The following is a 26,009-nucleotide window of genomic DNA, read 5'->3' as shown; positions in this document are numbered from 1 at the left end:
TGATATTATTATTTATTGTTATCTGACTTAATTGATTTAGTAATTCATAATTTCAGCTTTTTATCTGATAATTATTACTTTGTTGGCTTTGTATCTCACAATTTCGACTTTTTGTCATAATTCTGATTTACCAAAGCATGATTTTTTTTTATACAGTATCTCACAGAAGTGAGTACACCCCTCACATTTTTGTAAATATTTTATTATATCTTTTCATGTGACAACACTGAAGAAATTACACTTTGCTACAACGTAAAGTAGTGAGTGTACAGCTTGTATAATAGTGTAAATTTGCTGTCCCCTCAAAATAACTCAACACACAGCCATTAATGTCTAAACCGCTGGCCACAAAAGTGAGTACACCCCTAAGTGAAAATGTCCAAATTGGGCCCAATTAGCCATTTTCTCTCCCCGGTGTCATGTGACTCATTAGTGTTACAAGGTCTCAGGTGTGAATGGGAAGCAGGTGTATTAAATTTGGTGTTATCGCTCTCACTCTCTCATACTGGTCACTGGAAGTTCAACATGGCACCTCATGGCAAAGAACTCTCTGAGGATCTGAAAAAAAGAATTGTTGCTCTACATAAAGATGGCGTAGGCTATAAGAAGATTGCCAAGACCCTGAAACTGAGCTGCAGCACGGTGGCCAAGACCATACAACAGGACAGGTTCCACTCAGAACAGGCCTCGCTATGGTCGACCAAAGAAGTTGAGTGCACGTGCTCAGCGTCATATCCAGAGGTTGTGTTTGGGATGTATGAGTGCTGCCAGCATTGCTGCAGAGGTTGAAGGGGTGGGGGGGTCAGCCTGTCAGTGCTCAGACCATACGCCGCACACTGCATCAAACTGGTCTGCATGGCTGTCGTCCCAGAAGGAAGCCTCTTCTAAAGATGTTGCACAAGAAAGCCCGCAAACAGTTTGCTGAAGATAAGCAGACTAAGGAACCATGTCCTGTGGTCTGATGAGACCAAGATAAACTTATTTGGTTCAGATAGTGTCAAGCGTGTGTGGCGGCAACCAGGTGAAGAGTACAAAGACAAGTGTGTCTTGCCTACAGTCAAGCATGGTGGTGGGAGTGTCATGGTCTGGGGCTGCATGAGTGCTGCCGGCACTGGGTCATCACGGAGGAGTGGAAGAGGACTCCAGTGGCAACCTGTGAAGCTCTGCTGAACTTCATGTCCAAGAGGGTTAAGGCAGTGCTGGAAAATAATGGTGGCCACACAAAATATTGACACTTTTGGCCCAATTTGGACATTTTCACTTGTACTCACTTATGTGGCCAGCGGTTTAGACATTAATGGCTGTGTGTTGAGTTATTTTGAGGTGACAGCAAATTTACACTGTTATACAAGCTGTACGCTCACTACTTTACATTGTAGCAAAGTGTCATTTCTTCAGTGTTGTTACATGAAAAGATATAATAAAATATTTACAAAAATGTGAGGGGTGTACTCACTTCTGTGAGATACTGTATGTGACAGAAATTGACTTCCATACTTATCTTCTAAATCATTGTATTATTAACAATTTGACAAAAAAAAAAGTATTTATTTGACTAAACAAATAACTGAATACTAATGTAAATATGCCTGCTTTGACAGACATAATATTACGTCAATAATCATGTGGCTGTATTAAACGCCTAAACAACAATGACATCATTGTCCATCCACTTCTGCTTTTTTATTATAGCCTAATTTCGCAGAAGGAGAAAGAAAGAAAAATTCCTGTAGGCTATAAAAGTCTTAACAGTTTCAGTAAAAAAAATAAAACAAACCGTGGCTGTGTTTCAAAACGTATTGAGCTGCCTAGCTAGGTAGAATAATTGAGCATCACGGCGCGTGTAATATTCTTGGTTGGCAAAGGTGCGGTCTAGATATGCATCTCTGTGTGTTTGGAGACATAGACTGTATAGGGAGGGCTCAGGGCACACAGCAGCTCTCAAACTCTGCACACTTCCTGCTCTCGTTCAGTTCCATCAGTCAGTTAGGCAACGGGAGCGCAGAGGAGGGATGGCGGAGAAGAGCCCTGACCCGAGCGGCTCGAATGGTCGGAGGTGTCTCGCTCTTTCTCCCGGTGAGAGACTGCAGCCGTCCGGAAGCGGCTCGTCCAAATGGGTTCGTCTGAACGTCGGCGGCACGTACTTTCTCACGACGAGACAAACGCTGTGCAGAGATCCGAAATCGTTCCTGTACCGCCTGTGCCAGGCCGACCCCGACCTCGACTCTGACAAGGTATTTATACCGCGAGCTCTTTAATAGCATGACTGTGAACACTAACCGAGACTTCGCGTATCTGGGCTTTACGCAATTCAGTTAAACTGGAAAAACTCAAAATGATGCGTCTGTTTTTGTGTAATATTTCGCTATATTGATGTATTTGAATATTTTAGCTAGACGGCTAGCTGGTAAAGTTACAGTCAATGGAGCTCCGCTTACTAGCTTAGCTTAACTGATAACACTTGATGTAGCTTGTTCACCAATTAAAGTTAGCTCTAGACTGTCAGATATGGTTAAAGAGGCTGTTTGTAGTATATTTTGAGTAGCATCAGCTCGTTTAAGTGTTTAATATTAAAATGCGAATACACCTTGACTATAGTTTTTGTATCAGTACAAACTTGCATGCTACATGTCAAGTGCTAACTGAAGAACTTTCATTAGTGTTCATCTCACTAAACCTTTAAATAAAAATAATTTTAAAAAAATTACCAAGATTACTAGCTTTTGTTTGATTAACCGTTTCACTTTTTATCTGACTGGATACCTAGAAATATTAATTAAGTTTCTAGCTATAAACTATTGAAATGTTGATAACAGTTTACAATAAGACTTTACTAATAATTAAAAGCATTAGATAACATGAATTGACGATGTACAATACTCTTGGTTCATGTCTACATATGGTTAGATTATTAAATGCTGATTATTGTTAGAAAGCTTCAATTAGACATGTCTAATTCATCAGTGTCAAATGCAAAATATTTAATGTTAACTAAGCAATCTTATGCTATAAAATATTTTACTAGTGCTTATCTAACTATTGTGTTAAACTAGTGTTTATCCAATTAAACCATTTCAATGTTTATCTGGTTAAACTAAAATTAATTAAATTAATATTGTTTATATGGTTTAGTAAAATAATTGTTTTTCAGCTGTTTATTTGGAGTAAACAATGAGAACTGTTGGTCAGTTTACTTTGTAAATAAGAACTTAGCGTTGGAGAATCAAAGGTTTTTTATTTAGTAATAAATTTATCATTTTCAACCTTTGAGGTATTGCTTGTCAATATATACCTATTTTTTTTTTAATCTGTCAGCAAAACGGTTAATAACTACAACTCTTTTAATACTCCCAACGAATTATAATTGATCAGGAATTGATCCTGAGTAGAATTAACAACCAATTAAACTGGTTTAATTAGTGAATGTATATATGTTATGCACGAAGTTGATTATTTATCATGTCATATACTGGTCTTTTAATAAATCCTCTAGTTTCTTCTATGTGACACAAGAAGAAATAGGGTTGCCTGCATGCTTTTAAACTTTTAAAGGTCAGTATGCATCATTTATTAGGGCAACGACAGTTGAAAGCTGCTAAGAATTTCTTATGTTCCTCGGCTTAGTCAAAAATATCTTTTATAAATAAAGATGTTTTCATTACAAAATAAGAAATTTCATGATTTAACGGTGAAGTCGCTCTTGCCAGTTGCTCTCATTTAAGTGTAAACGTTGTGAAATAAAGCTCACTTTTCTGACCTCAATATTGATCCGCGGTAATGATGTTGTGCTGGAGATGGATCAGCGTCCCTATGGGCTCAGCAGCATGTATGTTAAATGTCAGCCACACCTTGTCTTAACTGATACCCTTGAGTACTGATAAAACACTGTTTATTATTTCTTTTAAAAATTTCTTTAATTTGAACAAACTATCTGATAAGGTGGTGAGTCGTTATAGCCAGGTTTAATAATCTGCATTATGTTGATTATGCTGAAAGCCCTTTGGAGACAAGCATCACGGTACTGACAATGCTCTTTCCTCATCCAGGATGAAACGGGTGCTTATTTGATAGACCGCGATCCCACTTATTTTGGTCCGGTGCTCAACTATCTGAGACATGGGAAGCTGGTGCTGAACAGAGGCCTAGCAGAGGAAGGTATGATGGGAATGTGATTAAGAACTTTTAAGATATGTCTGGACATGCTGTTAGATTTTTTTCTCACTGGCAGCTGAATTCAGTTGTAACTTGTTTTTAAGCTCTAAATGTTCTTGACGTCAAGCTGTTTTGTCTATGATATGTGGTTTTTGATTAAACATTTCATCTGTAAAATGTTTCTCAGGTGTGCTGGAAGAGGCTGAATTCTACAATATCACTTCTTTGATTAAATTGGTCAAAGACAAAATCAGGGAGAGGGATTGTAAGACGGCTCAGGTAAGTCAAGTTGAGATTGTGCTACTTCACATATCTAACAAAACAAATCAAAGTGTTTTCAGTTTTATATCTTGCAATTGCGAATTTATATCTCAATTCTGAGAAAAAATAGTCAATTGTGGGATATAATCTCACAGTTTTGAAAAAATAGTTAGAATTGACTATAATTTGACTATATTAAACTATATATTGACTATATAATTGACTATATCAGAATTGACTATATTAATAGTCAGAATTGTGGGATATAAACTTCGCATATAAATTCGGTTATAAATTTGAAATTCTGAAAAATAGAATTGTGGGATATAAAGTAGCAGTTCTGGAAAAAAATAGTCAGAACTGTGGGATATAAAGTCGCAGTGCTGAAAAAATAGAATTGCGGGATATAAACTCACAGTTTGGAAAATAGTCAGAATTGCAGGATAGAAAACCGTAGTTCTGAAAAAATAGTCAGAATTGAAGGATATAAAATCGCAGTTCTGGGAAAAATAGTCAAAATTGCAGGATATAAATTTGAAATTCTGAAAAATGGTCAAAATTGCGGGATATAAAGTTGTATTTCTGAATAAAATAGTCAGAACTGTGGGATATAAAGTTGCAGTTCTAAAAAAAAAATAGAATTGCGGGATATAAACTCACAGTTTAGAAAATAGTCAGAATTGCAGGATAGAAAACCGTAGTTCTGAAAAAATAGTCAGAATTGCAGGATATAAAATCGCAGTTCTGGGAAAAATAGTCAAAATTGCAGGATATAAATTTGAAATTCTGAAAAATGGTCAAAATTACGGGATATAAAGTTGTAGTTTTGAATAAAATAGTCAGAACTGTGGGATATAAAGTTGCAGTTCTAAAAAAAAATAGAATTGCGGGATATAAACTCACAGTTTAGAAAATAGTCAGAATTGCAGGGTAGAAAACCGTAGTTCTGAAAAAATAGTCAGAATTGCAGGATATAAATTTGAAATTCTGAAAAAAATAGGCAGAACTGTGGGATATAAAGTTGCAGTTCTAAAATATAGAATTGCGGGATATAAATTCAGTTCGAAAAATAGAATTGCAGGATAGAAACCCTCAGTTCTGGAAATATAAACTCAGTTCTGAAAAATAGTCAGAATTGCGGGATATAAATTTGTAGTTCTAAAAAAAAAAGTCAGTTGCGGGACAGAAACTCATAGTTCTGAAAAAAGTTATAAAGTAATGAAATTCGAGTTAAAAAAGTAAAAATTGTAAGATTTAAATTAGCAATTGTGAGAAAAGTGTCAGAAATAAAAAGTCAGAGATAAAAAGTTGCAATTGCCTTTTTTTTTTTTTTTTTTCCTGGTGTAAACTTGCTTCAATATTGGCCCTTCATGAAACATGAGCAGAACAAATTTCTATGTAAATCGTTCAGAAAACCATTCTTGAACATGTTACCGTTTTTATTTATTTATTTATTTTACAAATTATTTACACACTTTATGTGTTCGTTTCATGAATGAGGCCCATTGATTTAAAACAAATATATTAACCAGTCAAAAACACTGTAATCTGGGAGATTCTGCAAACCTGTATTCTGCATGGTTTCATCTTGCACAGCTTTTCAGATCCTTTCACAATGCTCCTGCTGTATACCATGACAAAGGTGTCCTCTGAAATCTGCCTTCTCAGCACCTTCATCTGGTGACATTTGTGGGTTTGCAGGAATGACAGAATCATTTTACAATTAAATCAGAGCACAGACAAAAAGAAAGTGTTTCTTGACTTTTCATAATATGGCAGTGTTTTTGTATTCTCATAGTCTTTCCTCTGCCCTCAGCTCCCTGTGAAGCACGTCTACAGAGTCCTACAGTGTCAGGAGGAGGAACTGACACAGATGGTCTCCACCATGTCAGATGGCTGGAAGTTTGAACAGGTGATTAGAAACACAATAGAGCAGTTGGATTACTCTCTTGTTTAAACTTTCTAGCATACTGTAGAATTTTAATTGGGGATGCTCAAAATATCTGTACCATATTGGTTAATGGCCAATTATTAAATTTTTTTTTTTAATGTAAATGTACTCTACCATTCAAAGGTTTGGGGTCAATAAGATATCTACATTTTTGTTTTGTTTTTTAGAAAAGGGACACATTAAATGTCTCAAATTTTTGAGAAAAGAGACATGTTCTATTCACAGTTCTGAAAAAATATATCACGGTTTCCACAAAAATATCAAGCAGCATGACTGTTTTCAACATTGATGATAATAATAAATGTTTCTTGAGCAGCAAATCATCATATTAGAATGATTTCTGAAGGATCACGTGACGCTGAAGACTGGAGTAATGGCTTTGGATGAAATAAATTTATTTTAAATTTACTGAATGTTTTATCGAATAAATACATGAGCATAAGAGACTTTGTTCAAATCAAAATAAAAAAAATCTTACTGACCCCAAACTTTTGAAGGATAGTGTGTATTGGCAGACATTATTTAATTGTTCATGCTCATTTCCCTTATTTTTTACATTTTATTCTTTTTTTTGTTTAAAAGTGGTTTGGACAAAATTGTGTATAATTTGAATACCAGCCATTTATTGGTTGTCGGCCATAGCATTGTTGGATAGAAAGTTAACAGCAGAGTGTTGTACGATGGCATGCAACTTCCAGTGTGGACCAACTAAAGCCGTTGTGGTCATCAGTCGTGTCCGTTGTAGACAGGGTGTAACAACCGTGATTAATGTGCTGTTCTTTAAATGTGATGGTTTGGACATCTGTGATCTAAAGCCAGCGGTTAGATGTTACTTACTGATTCAAATTGTGGGATGATAATTTCACTATGCTTACACTTCATTTTCACCTGTCGTTTGAATCAATATGCTTTTTCTTTCTCATAAAACCTATGAACCAACTCAGCTCAGGTTTGTATGAATGAACTGACGTCCATCCACTGAAAATTCAAAGCCAAACCTGTAGTGAATGAGGATGCCAATATGTGGTGTAGTGGTGGTGTTGGCCAATGAATGAACCATGCGGTATAGGAGGGTTTTCCCCAGAGCAGTGAGTGAGGTGTGTGGGCTCTCCTGACCTGCTTTTGGCTGGTCCTGAAGCGTTTCCTTATATGGGCTGCAGTAAGGTGACAGAATGCCAGGCATTCCCTGTAATGCACCTTTGAAAATACACCAATAGACCCTTTTCACAGACTGTGATGACGCATTTTAACGGTCATCAATATCGGAAATCCTGCAAAGTTTTTATACTTAGTATCATATTACCTTTGCATCAAATTACAAAAATCTAGTTAACGCTGTGTTTCTAATACAGCAGCTATGGAAGTGACGGTAAAAATGACATCCTTCTCTCTTCTGACTGCCGTTATCAATTGCTCTCTATGTTTTTCCTCTTTTTGAAAGTTATGAAAACACTATTGTGGAGTTTTTCTTTTGCTATTTGAGCAGATGGAAATGCAAAAAATATATTTAACGAAGTCTCTCATTCACCGCTATAATATTTTACCCAACTATGATGCTTCTGAGAAACTCGGAAATGTGAAAAGGGTCTATTGATAGAATGTTGGATTGTTGTTTCTGTCAGTGTTAGATGTCATCAGTACTGTCATAACAGGTGTTTATTTTTAACAGGTGTTTATTTTTTGTTACGATTCGATACAAATCACGATACTGAACTCGTGATACAAATATTCCCCATTGCATTATTATACAGTATATTCAACATTATATATAGTAGTTTACTGTAGTAATGTCACTGAAACTCCGAAAAAAAAATTTCTTTTATTCGCACTTTCAATGCAGGCATTCGTTGGATCTCTACACAGACAAGCCACACACGCGGTGCTTGTCCCGCCTCTCCCGTTATTAATGCACTATACATATAAGAATAAACCATCTAAAATGCTTTGAATAATCATACTAATGAAGCTAAATGTGATATGGTGATTTAAATGATGTTTGCGCTTTCACTTTAAGGAGTGTCGTTCCCGCAGCGCATATGCGCTTCAGATGATCAATGCAATCGATTAAGTTAGTTCGCAAGAAAATGGCTATACCCAAACTGTAAATGATTAGTTCATCCAAAAATTTAAATTCTGCATTTAGTCACTCCCATGTTATTTTTTTTTTGTGCATCACAAGCATGTAATCATCCGTGTTTACTCCAGTATGCTTATCGTGTCTCTTCAGAAGACTTGGATTTGGATTAGACCACTCAACTGCTTATTTTTATGATGGCTTTATGACATTTTTGGATCTTTTAAGTTTTAGAGGAATTGACTTTAAATGGAAGGACAGAAATATCTTGTGTTTGGAAGTTGAACAAAAATCTTGAAGGTTTGGAATGACATGAGGGTGAGTAAATGATGACAGAATTTACATTTTTGGGTGAATTGTACTTTATACAGTAAGCTAAGTCTTGGATAAAAATAACTATATTGCGCATCATAGCTATTGCTTACATCAACAATACATATTGTCACATCTTTATATCATGATATCTCGATATAATGATGAAGTCCCTGTAATTTATGTCAAAGAATAGAACATATTTAATTCACAATTAATTTATGTATTATTATTTTTGGTTGAATTTGTTTTTCAGCTATATATATATATATATAATGACACACATACACATACACTGCCCGGCCAAAAAAAAAAATTCGCTGTTTGGATTTTAATAGGCAAATACTTAAGAATCTATGAAAGGATTATTATTACAGTGATTATTGTGTTTCTAGCATGTTATATGTTTGGCAACGGTTCTTTTAACCCTTAAAGATGGAGTGTGTAGCTTTTCATTTCTTAAACAACCATGTAGGAAGACACATCATGGCCATATTCCAGGATGACAATGTCAAGATTCATCAGGGTTAAAATTGTGAAAGAATGGTTTAGAGAGCATGAAGAATTATTTTCACACATGAGTTGGCAACTCTGAGTCCAGACCTTAATTTCATTGAAAGTCTTTGGGATGTGCTGGAGGAGACTTTACAGAGTGCTCACCTCTTGCATTGTCAATACAAGATCTTGACCAAAAAATGATGCACCTCTTGATGGACATAAATGTTGTGATGTTATTTCCATCAAGAGGTGCATCTCTCTCTTTCTCTCTCTCTCTCTCTCTCTCTCTATATATATATATATATGTATGTATGTATGTATGTATGTGTGTATGTATGTATGTATATATCTTGCACTGTGATATGAGATTAGTTATGCTATCCACCCCTATTGTACATGTTTTTTAGTGATGCATGTGATGTTTGCTTTGAGGGCAGCTTAGAATGTTTAGTGTTGAGATCAATATCATGCATCTAGTAGGAGCAGTGGAAAATGTTTTTGGAAGGTTGCCTTTATTTGACTAGCATGCTAAACATTGATTGCTTTTATTTTTGCATATGCGTGCTCTTGTGGTGGAAGGGTAACAAGAAACAAAGCGAAGGCTTTATGCTTGGGGTGTTTGAGAAACGAGATGTCATTTGTGGTGCGAAATGCGGATGTGGGAGTTTGGTACTCAAGTGTGTTCATCTCTAGCCAGTAGCAGGAAGTGTCTGTGGTTCAACAACCTGTGGTGAGTGAAGCATCCAAGGCAGTAGTTCTCAACCAGGGGGCTTCAAAATGACTTAAAGGGGTCCTATTATGCTCCAGGTTCATACATTTTACTATGTTTTTACTATATTTTTTACTACTAGAACACATTTACATCATTTAATGTTCAAAAAACTAATTTTTTAGAAACAACCAAGCATGAAAATAAAAACAAGCATGAAAATAGGCTAAAAATTAAGATATTTTGTATTATTTGGTTATTTTTATAATGAATATACATCTTTGTAGTTATGGCAAGCTCTAAAATGTTTTATCGTGTTGAAATTAAGTGGAGGGAGGGCTTTAAAAATAAAAAGGTCAAAAAGGTTGAGATCCACTGATCTAAGGGAGCGTCTGGTGGTTCAGACTAATCAGCAAAAAAAACGAGGCATTTACTACTCAAGAGGAGTCGATGATCACCTTCCTGCCACATTGATGCTCCTATTCAACGTCTAAACAAAACATTGATTGTAAATAATCTATGAGGGGGTTTGTTGATTTTCTTCATCTCGCTTGCCCACTTAAATTGTTCCGTAATGTTGCTCAGACGTTGACAAATCGTCCCCTCCCCAAACAAACACTTATGCTGTGAGCATTTGAGTTTTGTTTCTTTATATCGAGAGAGAAAAAAAAAAATTTCAAATTACATTTTTTGCATCGTGACATAATATAAAAAAGTCATCATTACTGTAATTCAGCATAAATTAAAATTATCTAAATTCAGTAAAACATATATTACCATAAATACTACCATACAATACTTGCAATGCAGTTTAATTTATTTTTTTTGGTCCATTACTGTAATGTGAATTTGGAGTGAAAGTGTTTAAGCAAAAAATATATTTTTCTTTTGATTTTGTGGTTTTACACATTATTACCAGCAACAAAAGAATACATAGCAAGTTGGATTGTGTGTGGATTTGTTTACGTTTTATGAACAAATTGTAGTCAAATCAGTTTACTATGGAAATACTGTCGTCATGTGTTTTCCTTTCCTCTCTCCTGGCAGTTGGTTAGTATCGGCTCTTCGTACAACTACGGAAATGAGGATCAAGCAGAGTTCCTCTGCGTGGTTTCTAAGGAGCTGCACAATCAGTCGTACGGCACAAACAGCGAGCCCAGTGAAAAGGCCAAGGTGAGGATGACAGAACCCTTTTACAGTCTCCCATGCACTCTTCCCTCGTGCACAGACAGAAATAGTCACTTATGCACAGATCATAAGAAAATATCCCACAGCTCTGCTCTTCAGATGGTCACATGACACAACAGTACTCAAAGAGTTGATTAACCAGATCAAATGTGTTCATGCATGAGTGTTTTGTTTCCTTGCATGCTGTGCACACTAAGGATGTGGAAATACTTTTTTTTTTTTTTTTTTTTTTTTTCAGTATTTCTTGGTGAGGCATCATTTACATATCACTTAAGCTGATAATTAGGTCTCTGCTGAATGCTGAAGGCAGTGGCGCTCGCTCTCTCCCTCCCTCTGAATCTCTGTTACTAATGCTCAATTTGATGCATGCTGTCTGGCTATACTCATGCCTATTAGAAAGCCCTAGAATTATATCCTCAGCTCATCCAGTCGGCTTTCCTCTGCCAGATAATGATGGAAAACCTGCTCAATATTTAATGCTTCTCCTCCCCATCAGCTGCTGCAGCCACAAGTTTCCTCCTGGAAAAACTTCTTTTATGGTTTCATTTGAGTTTAGTGACAGGGTAATACAGGATCAAGGCAACAGAGGTCATGCACCGTAATAAACATGTTGGAGTGAGATCACCAAGGCATTGTTGTACACTTCCTGTGAGGTCCACACAATCACTTTAACAAATAAGCAAAGGCCTCACGTTTAGGGCCGGGTGATATAGCAACATTTTTTTTTTAAAGAGATTCAGTATACATCTATATTTATTTGACACACCGATCAGGCATAACATTATGACCACTGACAGGTGAAGTGAAGTTCTGCAGTGGTCAGTATCTATCAAAAGTGTTCAAGGAAGGAACAGTGGTGAACCGGCGTCAGGATCATGGGCGGTCAAGGCTCATTGATGCACGTGGGGAGCGAAGGCTGGCCCGTGTGGTCCGATCCAACAGACGAGCTACTGTAGCCCAAATTGCTCAAGAAGTTAATGCTGGTTCTGATAGAAAGGTGTCAGAATACACAGTGCATCACAGTTTGTTGCGTATGGGGCTGCATAGCTGCAGACCAGTCAGGGTGCCCATGCTGACCCCTGTCCACCGCCAAAAGCGCCAACAGTGGGAACGTGAGCATCAGAACTGGACCAAAGAGCAATGGAAGAAGGTGGCCTGGTCTGATCAATTACGTTTTCTTTTACATCACATGGATGGCCGGGTGCGTGTGCGTCACTTACCTGGGGAACACATGGCACCAGGATGGACTATGGGAAGAAGGCAAGCCAGCAGAGGGAGTGTGATGCTTTGGGAAATGTTCTGCTGGGAAACCTTGGGTCCTGCCATCCATGTGGATGTTACTTTGACACGTACCACCTACCTAAGCATTGTTGCAGAACATGTACATCCTTTCATGGAAACGGTATTCCCTGGTGGCTGTGGCCTCTTTCAGCAGGATAATGCGCCCTGCCACAAAGCAAAAAATGGTTCAGGAATGGTTTGAGGAGCACAACAACGGCAACAACTCACTGTGAGATGAAGCCTGTAGTATGTAGTCAGAAAGTCCCTAAAATTAAAGATATGCCTGTTTGAGTTTTTGTCTCATATTTAGATCATATGAGTTAAGCAATATCACACGAGTGCTGTTTTTGTCCCATATCCTATATAACGAGTGCAAATGCAATACTGATTTTATACAACAGTTCAGTAAATAAGAAGTTAATATTATTATTTTAGACACAATATTGTCTAATTTGTTCAGTTTTGCTAATGAAAATTTAAAGACAAAGGAGAACTGTTCGTCTCCGCATGCATGCACGCACGCACGCACACACACACACACACACAGTATTAGATTAATTCAAGTATACAGCCATATTTTTATTTACATGTGTTTTCATAACTTGTATGCATTACACAAGTGGCACTTTGGACATTTGAGAGTTAAGCGAGTCGATTCGGTGTTGAAGTGATTCACAGAAAAATGACCCAAACTGAATTTCTTTTTATTTTGTGTGATGAATTTTAAATCCTATTTTGAATATTTAATTTGTCTTCCCCCGTTTTATCTAGACATGCTGACTTTCATCATCCATTGACAGTTGTTCCTCTCTTACAGATTCTTCAAGAACAAGGCTCTCGAATGTGAAACGACTGTTTTATTTCCTCCAGTCCTGCAGTTGCCGGGCAAAACAACATGCACCATATCACATCGAGAGAGAAATTTGTCAAGCGGAATGACAACCTATTTAAAGTGGATGTTATGTTTTGATTTAGAATAATTGACACTTGTTTGTGCCTGCACAGTTATAACGGTCTGTTGGTTCTTGACATCGACGGATCTATCTGAATCGTTTTGTTTGAAAGGTAGGAATATGCATGTCATTAGTAAGCTGAGCAAAAAGGGCCTCAATCACGTCTGGTCCAATCATATTTACTCAGGGTCTCTAATCGACTTTCACAAAATATGTTTATCATGTCATTTGTGGTCCAGTGAGCAGTTATGTCAAAAAAGAAAAAAAAAAATATTTAAAACTGTATATTATTCCAGGAAGCTAAACCTCATTTTTTGAAATTATAATTGAGAGAGTGGAAAAAGTATTTTTTTGATTGAGATTATAATATTCAGGTGGCTTATCTGTAACATTGGCTGGTAAAGGGATGATGGATTTTTATTGAAAGGATTTTTGTTTTAGCATGTTTGTAGGAACTGATGAGATTATGATTTTATTGAATTTTTTGACTTACATAGTGTTAGTTTTTATACCAGAAGGGTGAAAGAACATCCGTAACAGTTTGCCTCAAAGTTTCCTCACGTTTTGTGAGGTTTTACTGTTGCTGCCTTGAGTTGGTTAAAAACAGAACAGAAAAATGTTTGTCTTCCATCCCCACATTCATTCCACGTGGATTTTGGTTAAACTGGAACTTTTTTAAGCGTTTTTTGGGGGGTGAAAAAAAACACCTGACACTGTTAACAAATGAAACGCGTTGACTTTGTGACAGAGATGTTGATAGATTTGGTTTAATTGGAGAATTAAGGCAAGGCTACAAAGACATTGAGTCTGATTTGTTTTGGCAATACCGTTTCGAACAACGCTTTACTTACATGACAGTGACTGTTAATTAGTGATGTTGTAGGGCTTCTTTTATTCACACTTTGGTAAGTGATGGAGACAGAAAGGGCACTTCTAGAAGAGTGAAAAATTATTATCCACATAGTTTAACACTGCAGTTTTGGATTTGCTTTGTTTCAACTTGTTCAAGTTGAATTTAGATTCCAAATATACATAATCCTGTAGTTTATTTTTAAAAAAAAAAAAGAGACATATTTTGACAATGTTGCCTTTAATGAACCTACACAAGATCTGAATTTCATTTGGAATTGTGGTCAGGGAAATAACACATCACTTTTGCTAGGCTACAAGCATATCTATTTGTGTACATAGACTAAAGAGCATAATATTCAGTGCATGTTATTTTTCCTAATCCTCTCTCGCACACACACACACATACACACACAAAGGGCTTTTACTAGTGGAATACAAGCTATAATCTTTTGCAGAGATTCATTTGATCTCTTAATATTGCCTAATCAAGGCGAAGTTTACATGGCTAGTGTTTTATAAACAATAATGCTACACGTTTACTTACCTTGACTTAAGTGACACCACATTCTAGTTTGGTTTCAAGACCTGTATGTTTACATATCCTCTCAATTACCTAGTTAGTTACTGTCAACCTTGTGTCTTAGCAGCTAGAGAGGAGGTTTGGGTCCTTATCAGTGGAGTGTTAAGTTGCTTGCACACTGAGTCAGTGTCTCGTGGTGAAATGTGCCTCTGTTATAGCCTCCGAGGCTCCACAGTGCATGGCATCCAGACAGCGCACTGAAAACGCCCATCGCTCACCGCTGACATCCTGGCCGAGACACTGGAGAGTGATGGTTATCATCACTGTGTAGGGCGCTGCAGCCCTTAAACTCGTTTCTTTACATCCTGCTTCCTAGATCTTGGTGGAAAAAGTGCACACTGATGCACCGTTCACACGTCTCCATTATGTCTGCTGGACCTTGTCAGTGACGGTCGACATTTCAGTTGCTTGTTTACAAAAACTCGTTTCTGATGGGCACCATTTTGTTTTACCTGAGGCGGGTGTGGGCGTCTGATGTCCTGTCTCGGGATTTTTTTCTTTCATTTAAAGCGTGCAATCTGCAAAATGTATTTTGAAAATGGGCAGAAGCAGACTGAAATGACTTTTGCTCCACTTTGTCACTGCTGTTCCTATACTTATTATCCTATAACATGTTTTTGTATTTGTATTTTTTTTATGCTTACAATTTGTGTATTCACATAGTATATTATATATGTAATTGCAAGTTACGACTGGGGAAAATGTATATGATGGTAATGCTAGAACCTGGTCAAACTAAATAAACACTTTTGAATTCTGAAGTGTTTTTTTCTTTTTTTTTTCCCTTTATAGTCGAAATACTGATACACATCCTTTCTGCATTTTTAACCTAAGCTTAAATGCATAAAACAATTATATACAGGTGCTGGTCATATAATTAGAATATCATCAAAAAGTTGATTTCACTAATTCCATTCAAAAACTGAAACTTGTATATTATATTCATTCATTACACACAGACTGATATATTTCAAATGTTTATTTCTTTTAATTTTGATGATTATAACTAATAACTAAGGAAAATCCCAAATTCAGTATCTCAGAAAATTAGAATATTGTGAAAAGGTTCAATATTGAAGACACCTGGTGCCACACTCTAATCAGCTAATTAACTCAAAACACCTGCAAAGGCCTTTAAATGGTCTCTCAGTCTAGTTCTGTAGGCTACACAATCATGGGTAAGACTGCTGACTTGACAGTTGTCCAAAAAATGACCATTGACACCTTGCACAAGGAGGGCAAGACACAAAAGGTCATTGAAAAAGAGGCTGGCTGTTCACAGAGCTCTGTGTCCAAGCACATTAATAGAAAGGCGAAGGGAAGGAAAAGATGTGGTAGAAAAAAAGTGTACAAGCAATAGGGATAACCGCACCCTGGAGAGGATTGTGAAACAAAACCCATTCAAAAATATGGGGGAGATTCACAAAGAGTGGACTGCAGCTGGAGTCAGTGTTTCAAGAACCACTACGCACAGACGTATGCAAGACATGGGTTTCAGCTGTCGCATTCCTTGTGTCAAGCCACTCTTGAACAACAGACAGCGTCAGAAGCGTCTCGCCTGGGCTAAAGACAAAAAGGACTGGACTGCTGCTGAGTGGTCCAAAGTTATGTTCTCTGATGAAAGTAAATTTTGCATTTCCTTTGGAAATCAGGGTCCCAGAGTCTGGAGGAAGAGAGGAGAGGCACACAATCCACGTTGCTTGAGGTCCAGTGTAAAGTTTCCACAGTCAGTGATGGTTTGGGGTGCCATGTCATCTGCTGGTGTTGGTCCACTGTGTTTTCTGAGGTCCAAGGTCAACGCAGCCGTATACCAGGAAGTTTTAGAGCACTTCATGCTTCCTGCTGCTGACCAACTTTATGGAGATGCAGATTTCATTTTCCAACAGGACTTGGCACCTGCACACAGTATCCCTGTTCTTAATTGGCCAGCAAACTTGCCTGACCTTAACCCCATAGAAAATCTATGGGGTATTGTGAAGAGGAAGATGCGATATGCCAGACCCAACAATGCAGAAGAGCTGAAGGCCACTATCAGAGCAACCTGGGCTCTTATAACACCTGAGCAGTGCCACAGACTGATCGACTCCATGCCACGCCGCATTGCTGTAGTAATTCAGGCAAAAGGAGCCCCAACTAAGTATTGAGTGCTGTACATGCTCATACTTTTCATGTTCATACTTTTCAGTTGGCCAAGATTTCTAAAAATCCTTTCTCTGTATTGGTCTTAAGTAATATTCTAATTTTCTGAGATACTGAATTTGGGATTTTCCTTAGTTGTCAGTTATAATCATCAAAATGAAAAGAAATAAACATTTGAAATATATCAGTCTGTGTGTAATGAATGAATATACAGGTGCTGGTCATATAATTAGAATATCATCAAAAAGTTCATTTTTTTATTATAAATTATTTTTAAAAATGAAACTTTCATATATTCTAGATTCCCTACATGTAAAGTAAAACATTTCAAAAGTTTTTTTTTTAAATTTTGATGATTAGAGCGTACAGCTCATGAAAGTCCAAAATCCAGTATTTCAAAATATTAGAATATTTCCTAAGATCAATCAAAAAATGGATTTGCAAAACAGAAAAGTTCAAGTTCTTTAAAGTATGTTCTTTTGTGCACTCAATACTTGATCGGCAGGACATATTACAGCAAATGACTTGCTCCTAGCACAAATTACTGCATCAGTGAAGTGTGGCATGGAAGTGATCAGCCTGTGGCACTGCTGAGGCACTATTGAGCCTTCAGATCATCTGTATATTGTTGGATCGACTGTTTCTCATCTTTCTCTTGAAAATATCCCATAGATTCAGGTCAGGCATATTGGCTGGCCAATAAAGCACAGTAATATCATGCTCAGCAAACCACTTGGAAGTGGTTTTTGCACTGTGGGCAGGTGCTAAAGTCCTGCTGGAAAAGGAAATCAGCATCTCCATAAAGCTTGTCAGCAGATGGAAGCATAAAGTGCTCCAAAATCTCCTGGAAGATGGCTGCATTGACTCTGCACTTGATAAAACACAATGGACCAACACCAGCAGACGTCACGGCCCCCCCAAATCATTATTGACTTCAGAAACTTCACACTAGACTTCAAGCAGCTTGGATTCTGTGCCTCTCCAGTCTTCCTTCATACTCTGGGACCATGATTTCAACATGAAATGCAAAATTTACTTTTATCTGAAAAGAGGACTTTCGACCACTGTTCACTGTCCAGTTCTTTTTCTCCTTAGCCCAGGTAAGATGCTTCTGACGTTGTCTCTGGTTCAGAAGTGGCTTGGTAGTCCTTTTCCTGAAGATGTCTGAGTGTGGTGACTCTTGATGCGCTGACTCCGGCTTCATTCTACTCATTGTGAAGCTCTCCCAAGTGTTTGAATTGGCTTTACTTGACAGTATTCTCAAGCTTGCGGTCATCCCTGTTGCTTGTGCACCTTTGCCTACCCAATTTCTTCCTTCCAGTCAACTTTGCATTTAATATGCTTTGATATACACTCTGTAAACAGCCACCCCATTCAGTAATGACCTTCTGTGACTTACTCTCTTTGTGGAGGGTGTCAATGATTGTCTCCTGGACCATTGCCAAGTCAGCAGTCTTCCCCATTAGTGTGGTTTCAAAGAACAAAAGATACCCGGAATTTATACTGTAGGGATGGTCATTTAATGAAACTCAAATGTAAATATTCTAATATTTTGAGATACTGGATTTTGGACTTTCATGAGCTGTATGCTCTAATCAACAAATTTAAAAAAAAAAAAACTTTTGAAATGTTTTACTTTACATGTAGGGAATCTAGAATATATGAAAGTTTCATTTTTTAAAATAATTTACAATAAAAAAATGAACTTTTTCACGATATTCTAATTATATGACCAGCACCTGTAATATACAAGTTTCACTTTTTGAATGGAATTAGTGAAATAAATCAACTTTTTGATGATATTCTAATTATATGACCAGCACCTGTATATCTCAATGGGTCAATGACGTGATGGGTATTTTTTTTTTTTTTTTTTTGTCCAAAGGCCTTAATAATAAACAAAGATATGACATCCAAAGTATGTAAGGTAGTACAACTAAATCTGTTTTACTGAGTCCAAAAGGGTTTAATTATATTTTGCTACATATAAAGGTATTTTAAAGATTTTAAAGTGTCAAAAGGTCATTCGGTTTAACCGTCCAAAGGCCAATACAGCCATTTCATTTGTGATTAAAATATCTTAAAATGTAATAAATGTAAATATTTTTTTATTCTGGCATGATTTTATAACATCATATATCAACATAATTGTATTAAAATTATGTGTAGAAGTCGTTGCTTTATGAGAAAGAATGTCCAAAAAAATGAATTTCATTGATGTCATTCAGAGTAACCAATATAAAGGGACCATTTTGGATCAAGTCATGCAGTCAGTATCATGTGACAGGATGTGACATCATTCAGACACCTGCAAAGGACCACATGGTTGTGAAGCAAAGTTACTAACTCTCTCTTAACTATCTGAAATATTTTTGTTTTCACTTGCTCATAAAAATGGAAAATGTAATATTTTAAAAACTTGTACATAATATAAAATGTTTGATTGTTCTTTTGTTAGCTAGATAGCAACCTAACTAGCTAGCTAGCTAGATATCAGCCTGTTAACATTTTTTGAAAATATCGTCATTCGGTGAAACTGAAATTTTGGTTAAACCAAATGACTCTTTTAGTGACAAATTTTATCCATCTTATAAAAAATGACAAAAGCAGTGTTAAATGATTATAAAAACCACATAATCTCATTGTTAACACTTAATAAAACTTCAAAATTAATTATATCTCTATTATGTTTTTTTTTTTTTTTTTTTTTTTACTTTTAAAAACCTTATTTGTCAATGACCCATATATATGGAAGTCATATATATATATATATATATATATATAAAACTTTGAAGTATATATATACTTCAAAGTTTTGAGCAGAGAACTAAATTGCAGGATACATTTTAAAGTATTACGTTTATGAATTTATGATCTATGACTACAGGACATTGGTGGGAAGGGTATGAATTGAGCCTGTTTACTGGGGTCTAAAAATACTGCTGTAGTGACACAACTGGCACAGCAGAGGGCATTTTTATGTATTTTAGAGTTGGAACATGTGAGATAACAGATCCTAAACCAGGTGTTTTCTGACTCAAAAGGATCCTAAAAGATAAAGATGATCCAAAAATGAAAATATAAGGGCAGCCATATATTTTAATGTATAAAGTATAAATAAAAAAGATTTTATTGTCATTGTACTAAAGCATTTGTAGATTATTTTTTCACGTTTCTATGGTGTACTGGAAAACAATAAGCATTTCATAAATTTGAATGGCTTTTATTGCCAAAAACATTTAATATATGCAAAGAGTTAATATTTTACAGTGTTGACCCTTCTTCATAACTTCTGCAATTTGCTCTGGCATGCTGGATATCACCTTCTGGGCCAAATCCTGACTGATGGTGATCCATTCTTACCTTATTAGTGCTCAGAGTTGAAAACAATTTGTGCGCCTTTTGAGGATTGACCCCAGGTTCTCTGGGATTAAGATTTGAGAAGTGGCCTCAGCCACGGATGTAATGATCTCCAAGCCACTTCACTAATCACTCTTGTCTTGTGACATTGTGCTCCATCATGCACATATCATCACCAAATTGCACCCGTATTGTTGGGAGAAGTTGCTCTTATAGAATGTTTTGATACCATTCTTTATTGCTGGCAGTGTTTTGGGGCAGAATTGGGAGAGAACCACTCCCTTGGATGAAAAGTAACCCCACACATTGATGGTCTCAGGATGCTTCACTGTTGGCACGACACAGGACTCATGGTAGCGTTCACCTTTTCTTCTCTGGACAATCGGTTTTCCAGATGTCCCAAACAGTCGGAAAGGGGCTTCATCAGAGAACAAATGCTGCTGTCCAGTCTTTGTACTTCCTGCAGAATTTCAGTCTGTTCTTGATGTTTTTCTTGGAGGGAAGTGGCTTCATTTCCACCCTTCTTGACACCAGGCCGTTGTCCAAAGTCTTGGCCTCACTTTGCAGAGTCACTCACACCCATCTGCTGCCAATATTGAGCAGCTCTGCACTGGTGGTGACACAAATCCATAGCCAACTACTCAGGAGGAGTCTGTCCTGGTGCTTACTGGACACTCTTGGGACATCCAGAAGCCTTCTTCACTGCAGTTGAACCTCTCTCCTTGAAGTTCTTGGTGATTCAGTTAATGGTTCTTTCAGGTATATTCTTTGCAGCAATTTCCTTGCATGTGAAGCTATTTTAATGCAAAGCAATAATGACTACACATCTTTCTTTGGAGGGAACCATTGCTAACAAAAGAATACTATGATTGGAAGTAGTGATGTTCGATTCTTGAACGAATCGTTCTTTTGAGCCGGTTCTCAGGAAGTAACCGTTCGAGCCAGTTCACTAATAGAACTGAATCTAACTTTAGTTCTGGGTTGATGACACAAGACACACAGCCAAAGTAGCACGTCCGACTCAAAATGAACAGAATGAGCCGGTTCAACCAACTGTCGAAGTTTGTTGAGGATTACAGAGGAGTCTGATGAGTGAGTTGACGATACAATGCAAGATGTAGGCTACTCAATACTGGTCAGTCATATCCGACATAAAGGATCCGCAAATGAAACTGTGACCAAAAACTCCGTTAACTTAAGTGAATGAAAGGCAATAATCAGCAATATGCTTTGACACAAATGACTTTATTTGAATGTTTCATTGATATAACAAGAATTATCGTACAAACCCGATTCCAAAAAAGTTGGGACACTGTACAAATTGTGAATAAAAAAGGAATGCAATGATGTGGAAGTTTCAAATTTCAATATTTTATTCAGAATACAACATAGATGACATATCAGATGTTTAAACTGAGAAAATGTATCATTTTAAGGGAAAAATAAGTTGATTTTAAATTTCATGGCATCAACACATCTCAAAAAAGTTGGGACAATGCCATGTTTACCACTGTGTGGCATCCCCTCTTCTTTTTATTACAGTCTGCAAACGTCTGGGGACTGAGGAGACAAGTTGCTCAAGTTTAGGAATAGGAATGTTGTCCCATTCTTGTCTAATACAGGCTTCTAGTTGCTCAACTGTCTTAGGTCTTCTTTGTCGCATCTTCCTCTTTATGATGCGCCAAATGTTTTCTATGGGTGAAAGATCTGGACTGCAGGCTGGCCATTTCAGTACCCGGATCCTTCTTCTACGCAGCCATGATGTTGTAATTGATGCAGTATGTGGTCTGGCATTGTCATGTTGGAAAATGCAAGGTCTTCCCTGAAAGAGACGACGTCTGGATGGGAGCATATGTTGTTCTAGAACTTGAATATACCTTTCAGCATTGATGGTGCCTTTCCAGATGTGTAAGCTGCCCATGCCACACGCACTCATGCAACCCCATACCATCAGAGATGCAGGCTTCTGAACTGAGCGCTGATAACTTGGGTTGTCCTTGTCCTCTTTAGTCCGGATGACATGGCGTCCCAGTTTTCCAGAAAGAACTTCAAATTTTGACCTGACCACAGAACAGTTTTCCACTTCGCCATAGTCCATTTTTAAATGAGCCTTGGCCCAGAGAAAATGCCTGCGCTTCTGGATCATGTTTAGATATGGCTTCTTTTTTGACCTATAGAGTTTTAGCCGGCAACGGCGAATGGCACGGTGGATTGTGTTCACCGACAATGTTTTCTGGAAGTATTGCTGAGCCCATGTTGTGATTTCCATTACAGTAGCATTCCTGTATGTGATGCAGTGCCGTCTAAGGGCCCGAAGATCACGGGCATCCAGTATGGTTTTCCGGCCTTGACCCTTACTTACAGAGATTGTTCCAGATTCTTTGAATCTTTGGATGATATTATGCACTGTAGATGATGATAACTTCAAACTTTTCTTCAAAATTTTTCTCTGAGAAACTCCTTTCTGATATTTTTCTACTATTTTTTGCCGCAGCATTGGGGGAATTGGTGACCCTCTGCCCATCTTGACTTCTGAGAGACACTGCCACTCTGAGAGGCTCTTTTTATACCCAATCATGTTGCCAATTGACCTAATAAGTTGCAAATTGGTCCTCCAGCTGTTCCTTATATGTACATTTAACTTTTCCGGCCTCTTATTGCTACCTGTCCCAACTTTTTTGGAATGTGTAGCTCTCATGAAATCCAAAATGAGCCAATATTTGGCATGACATTTCAAAATGTCTCACTTTCAACATTTGATATGTTATCTATATTCTATTGTGAATAAAATATAAGTTTATGAGATTTGTAAATTATTGCATTCCTTTTTTATTCACAAATTGTACAGTGTCTCAACTTTTTTGGAATCGGGTTTGTAGATAACCATATCGTGTTTCCTAGGTAAAAATTGCACTTGAATGCGATGAACTCGTAATCAAGACTTCAGAATTGGGAGTTGCCAAATTTTCGATAGCACATGAAGGCAGCATTACTAGAAAAGAAATGCATATTGACATCATTGCATGATGACATCAGAAACCTATGAATCGTCTTTTTGAACTGGTTCATTGAGCCGAAGTGTCTAAAAAGAACCGGTTCGCGGAAAAGAATCTGACTTTGCATCACTAATTGGAAGCACTTCATCCCTACTTTTATAGCAATGAATCTGCTCTTATAATCCAATCAGAATGATAGATTGATTTCACCTGATAGTGCTCGTTCACACTTTCCCATGTGCTGATGATATGATTACCTAAATGATGTTAGCTGGTCATTTTTGCTACATTCACACTAGCTATGTTTCCATCTACCTATTATTATGCGCATTTTGGGATATCACATCAAAAGCTGCTGGATGGAAACGGCAAGATGCGCATAAATTCTAAAAATGCGCATAAAAAAAAACTACCGCTCGTTTGAGTCGGATAAATTTTCTATCCGATAAGAAAACATGCACATAAACTATGATGGAAAAACATTTACTGAATAAATTCCTTGATGCGCATCAAAAAAAAAATCATGTGACTTTGCGCAATGGGATGGCCTAACTGTACTAACCAGCGGAAAAATCTTGTTGCAAAGCATCTTAAACACTGTTTTGGTCATTCAGAAGTCTGTTGTCAATGTGGTTTCGGTATAATTCCTCCCAGAACTGTCTTATATGACTGCGTTCCCAAACAGCAGCAACTGCCTCTGAAAAGCACGTTTATTGCGTTTCATCTGCGCGCAAATAATTTATATACGAAAATTATTATATTTGGAATCTCTTACGTTTCTTAGTGAAATTTAGCACCAGTTTATCAGGAAGTGACGATTTTGTTCTCTTTGACTCACTGGATGGAAACGGTGATTTATTCGTGAAATCAACACCACAACAACTGAAGCAGCAAACTTTGCGAAACACAAAATTTGATTTAGATTTTTATTCAGTTTATTTTGTATAACTAAAATAAAAACATTCTTGTAGTTTATAACCAGTCTTGATAAAGCAGACTAAAACAACAACAATGCTAAATATAACTTTTTCCCACTTTTTATTTTGTTTTCTAAAAGATTCCACTGACCTCCTTGCACCCCCTTGTGGCCCTTTGGGGGTCCCAGACACTGTTTTGAAAAATAATAACTGCACCTTCCACTACAATGTCCTGAGTTAAATCATAAATACTGCACAAAAATAATGCACAAAACATTGTGGTGCATTCACTCAAGCATATCCAGGGAGCTTGGTACAGGTGCACTTTTGCAATTTCCCATGATATTTCAACAAGCTGCGACACGCTTTTCTGCCTTGTGTGTCTCTCTCTGCTTAACGGGGTGCGTGCTCTATTCAGCAGTGTGGGAATGCCCTGTCCCTCGGATGAGTTACTGCACTTTGACTCTTAGCAACAAGCCAGCCAATCCCTCCATACAACCTGCACCAAGCTCAGATTTCTATTGGTCAAAATGTCAGAAGATTTGTTGGGGAGCAACACAAGAGGTAAGCATTGTTAAAAAGAATTTGCCCAAACAGGCCAGCCCTGTTGCATCTTAGCCTGATTCAATGCCAGGTAAGTAAGAAAAACAGTGTTTTTGTTGCCAACAAAAAGCTTACGGAAAGATTGTTTTCCCTCATGCTGATATAACATGTGTCTTTTTTCATGAAGACTGTAGTCAATTATCTTGTCATTTACATGAAAAAGTTGATAAATGACTTACCTTTGAAATAAATGAGTCATTTTCTGCTTCGGATCTTGGATGACATACATCATGCAGTGCTTTGAGATTCTACAGAATTATCAGAATCCTCAGGGAAAAAAGCAATAAAGATATAAATGAACAGTCATTAAAGGTCATACATTTTTAATACGTGTCCTATATTGAGCATGCCAGCTATCTTTATTGCCATGTACAAGAGAAGAGTTTTGTGTGTCGATTATGTGTTATGCAGTGTTATACGGAATGGATGGGCTACGGGGGAGAGTAAAGTGGCACAGTGAGGTTTCTGCTGGATAGGGATGCTAGTCTCATATTACACCAGACCTCAGTCAAACGACCTTGAATATGTAACAACTGGATCATCTGTGGCAGCAGGCCAAAACCGATTTCAGTTATCTTGTACACGTATTTATACTTTGTACTATAAATATCATATTTACATTCATCTAAATATCAACATCAACTTGTTATTAAAAAATACCTTAATTTTTAACAAATATACATGTATTTGTACCAGATAGATATAGATAGATAGAATGAACAACATAGAATGAACGACAGATAAACAGAATGATCTAGATAGATATAGATAGAATGAATGAACGACTAGATAGACAGAATGAACGACAGATATGTAGATAGAACAAACAGATAGATAGATAGATAGATAGATAGAATAAACGAACGAACGACAGATATGTAGATAGAACGAACAACTAGATAGATAGATAAATAGATAGATAGATAGAATGAACGACAGATATGTAGATTGATAGAATCAATGACAGATATGTAGATAGAACGAACGACTAAGACAGACAGACAGATAGACAGACAGACAGACAGATAGATAGATAGGTAGATAGAATGAACGAACGACAGATATGTAGACAGAACAAACAACTAGATAGATAGATAGATATAGATAGATAGATAGAATGAACGACAGATATGTAGAAAGAACGAACAACTAGATAGATAGATAGATAGAATGAACGACAGAA

At 37.0% G+C, this 26,009-nt stretch overlaps 1 protein-coding gene across 1 annotated transcript; it reads left to right on the top strand.

Annotated features, from left to right (window-relative positions):
• Positions 1-1,789: 1,789 nt before the first annotated feature.
• kctd5a (potassium channel tetramerization domain containing 5a) lies at positions 1,790-15,572 on the top strand. Its single transcript, XM_051886853.1, has 6 exons — positions 1,790-2,234; positions 4,047-4,155; positions 4,340-4,431; positions 6,230-6,325; positions 11,005-11,130; positions 13,244-15,572. Exons 1-6 carry the CDS (start codon positions 2,013-2,015, stop codon positions 13,271-13,273), a joined length of 675 nt encoding a protein of 224 aa, XP_051742813.1. The 5' UTR covers positions 1,790-2,012; the 3' UTR covers positions 13,274-15,572.
• The last annotated feature ends 10,437 nt before the right edge of the window (positions 15,573-26,009 follow it).

Source organism: Ctenopharyngodon idella, chromosome 3 (genome assembly GCF_019924925.1).
Source record: "Ctenopharyngodon idella isolate HZGC_01 chromosome 3, HZGC01, whole genome shotgun sequence".
In the NCBI taxonomy this organism is placed as follows: Eukaryota; Metazoa; Chordata; class Actinopteri; order Cypriniformes; family Xenocyprididae; genus Ctenopharyngodon; species Ctenopharyngodon idella.
Note: the sequence above shows the minus strand (reverse complement) of the source record. Positions and strands in the feature narration are given on the sequence as shown.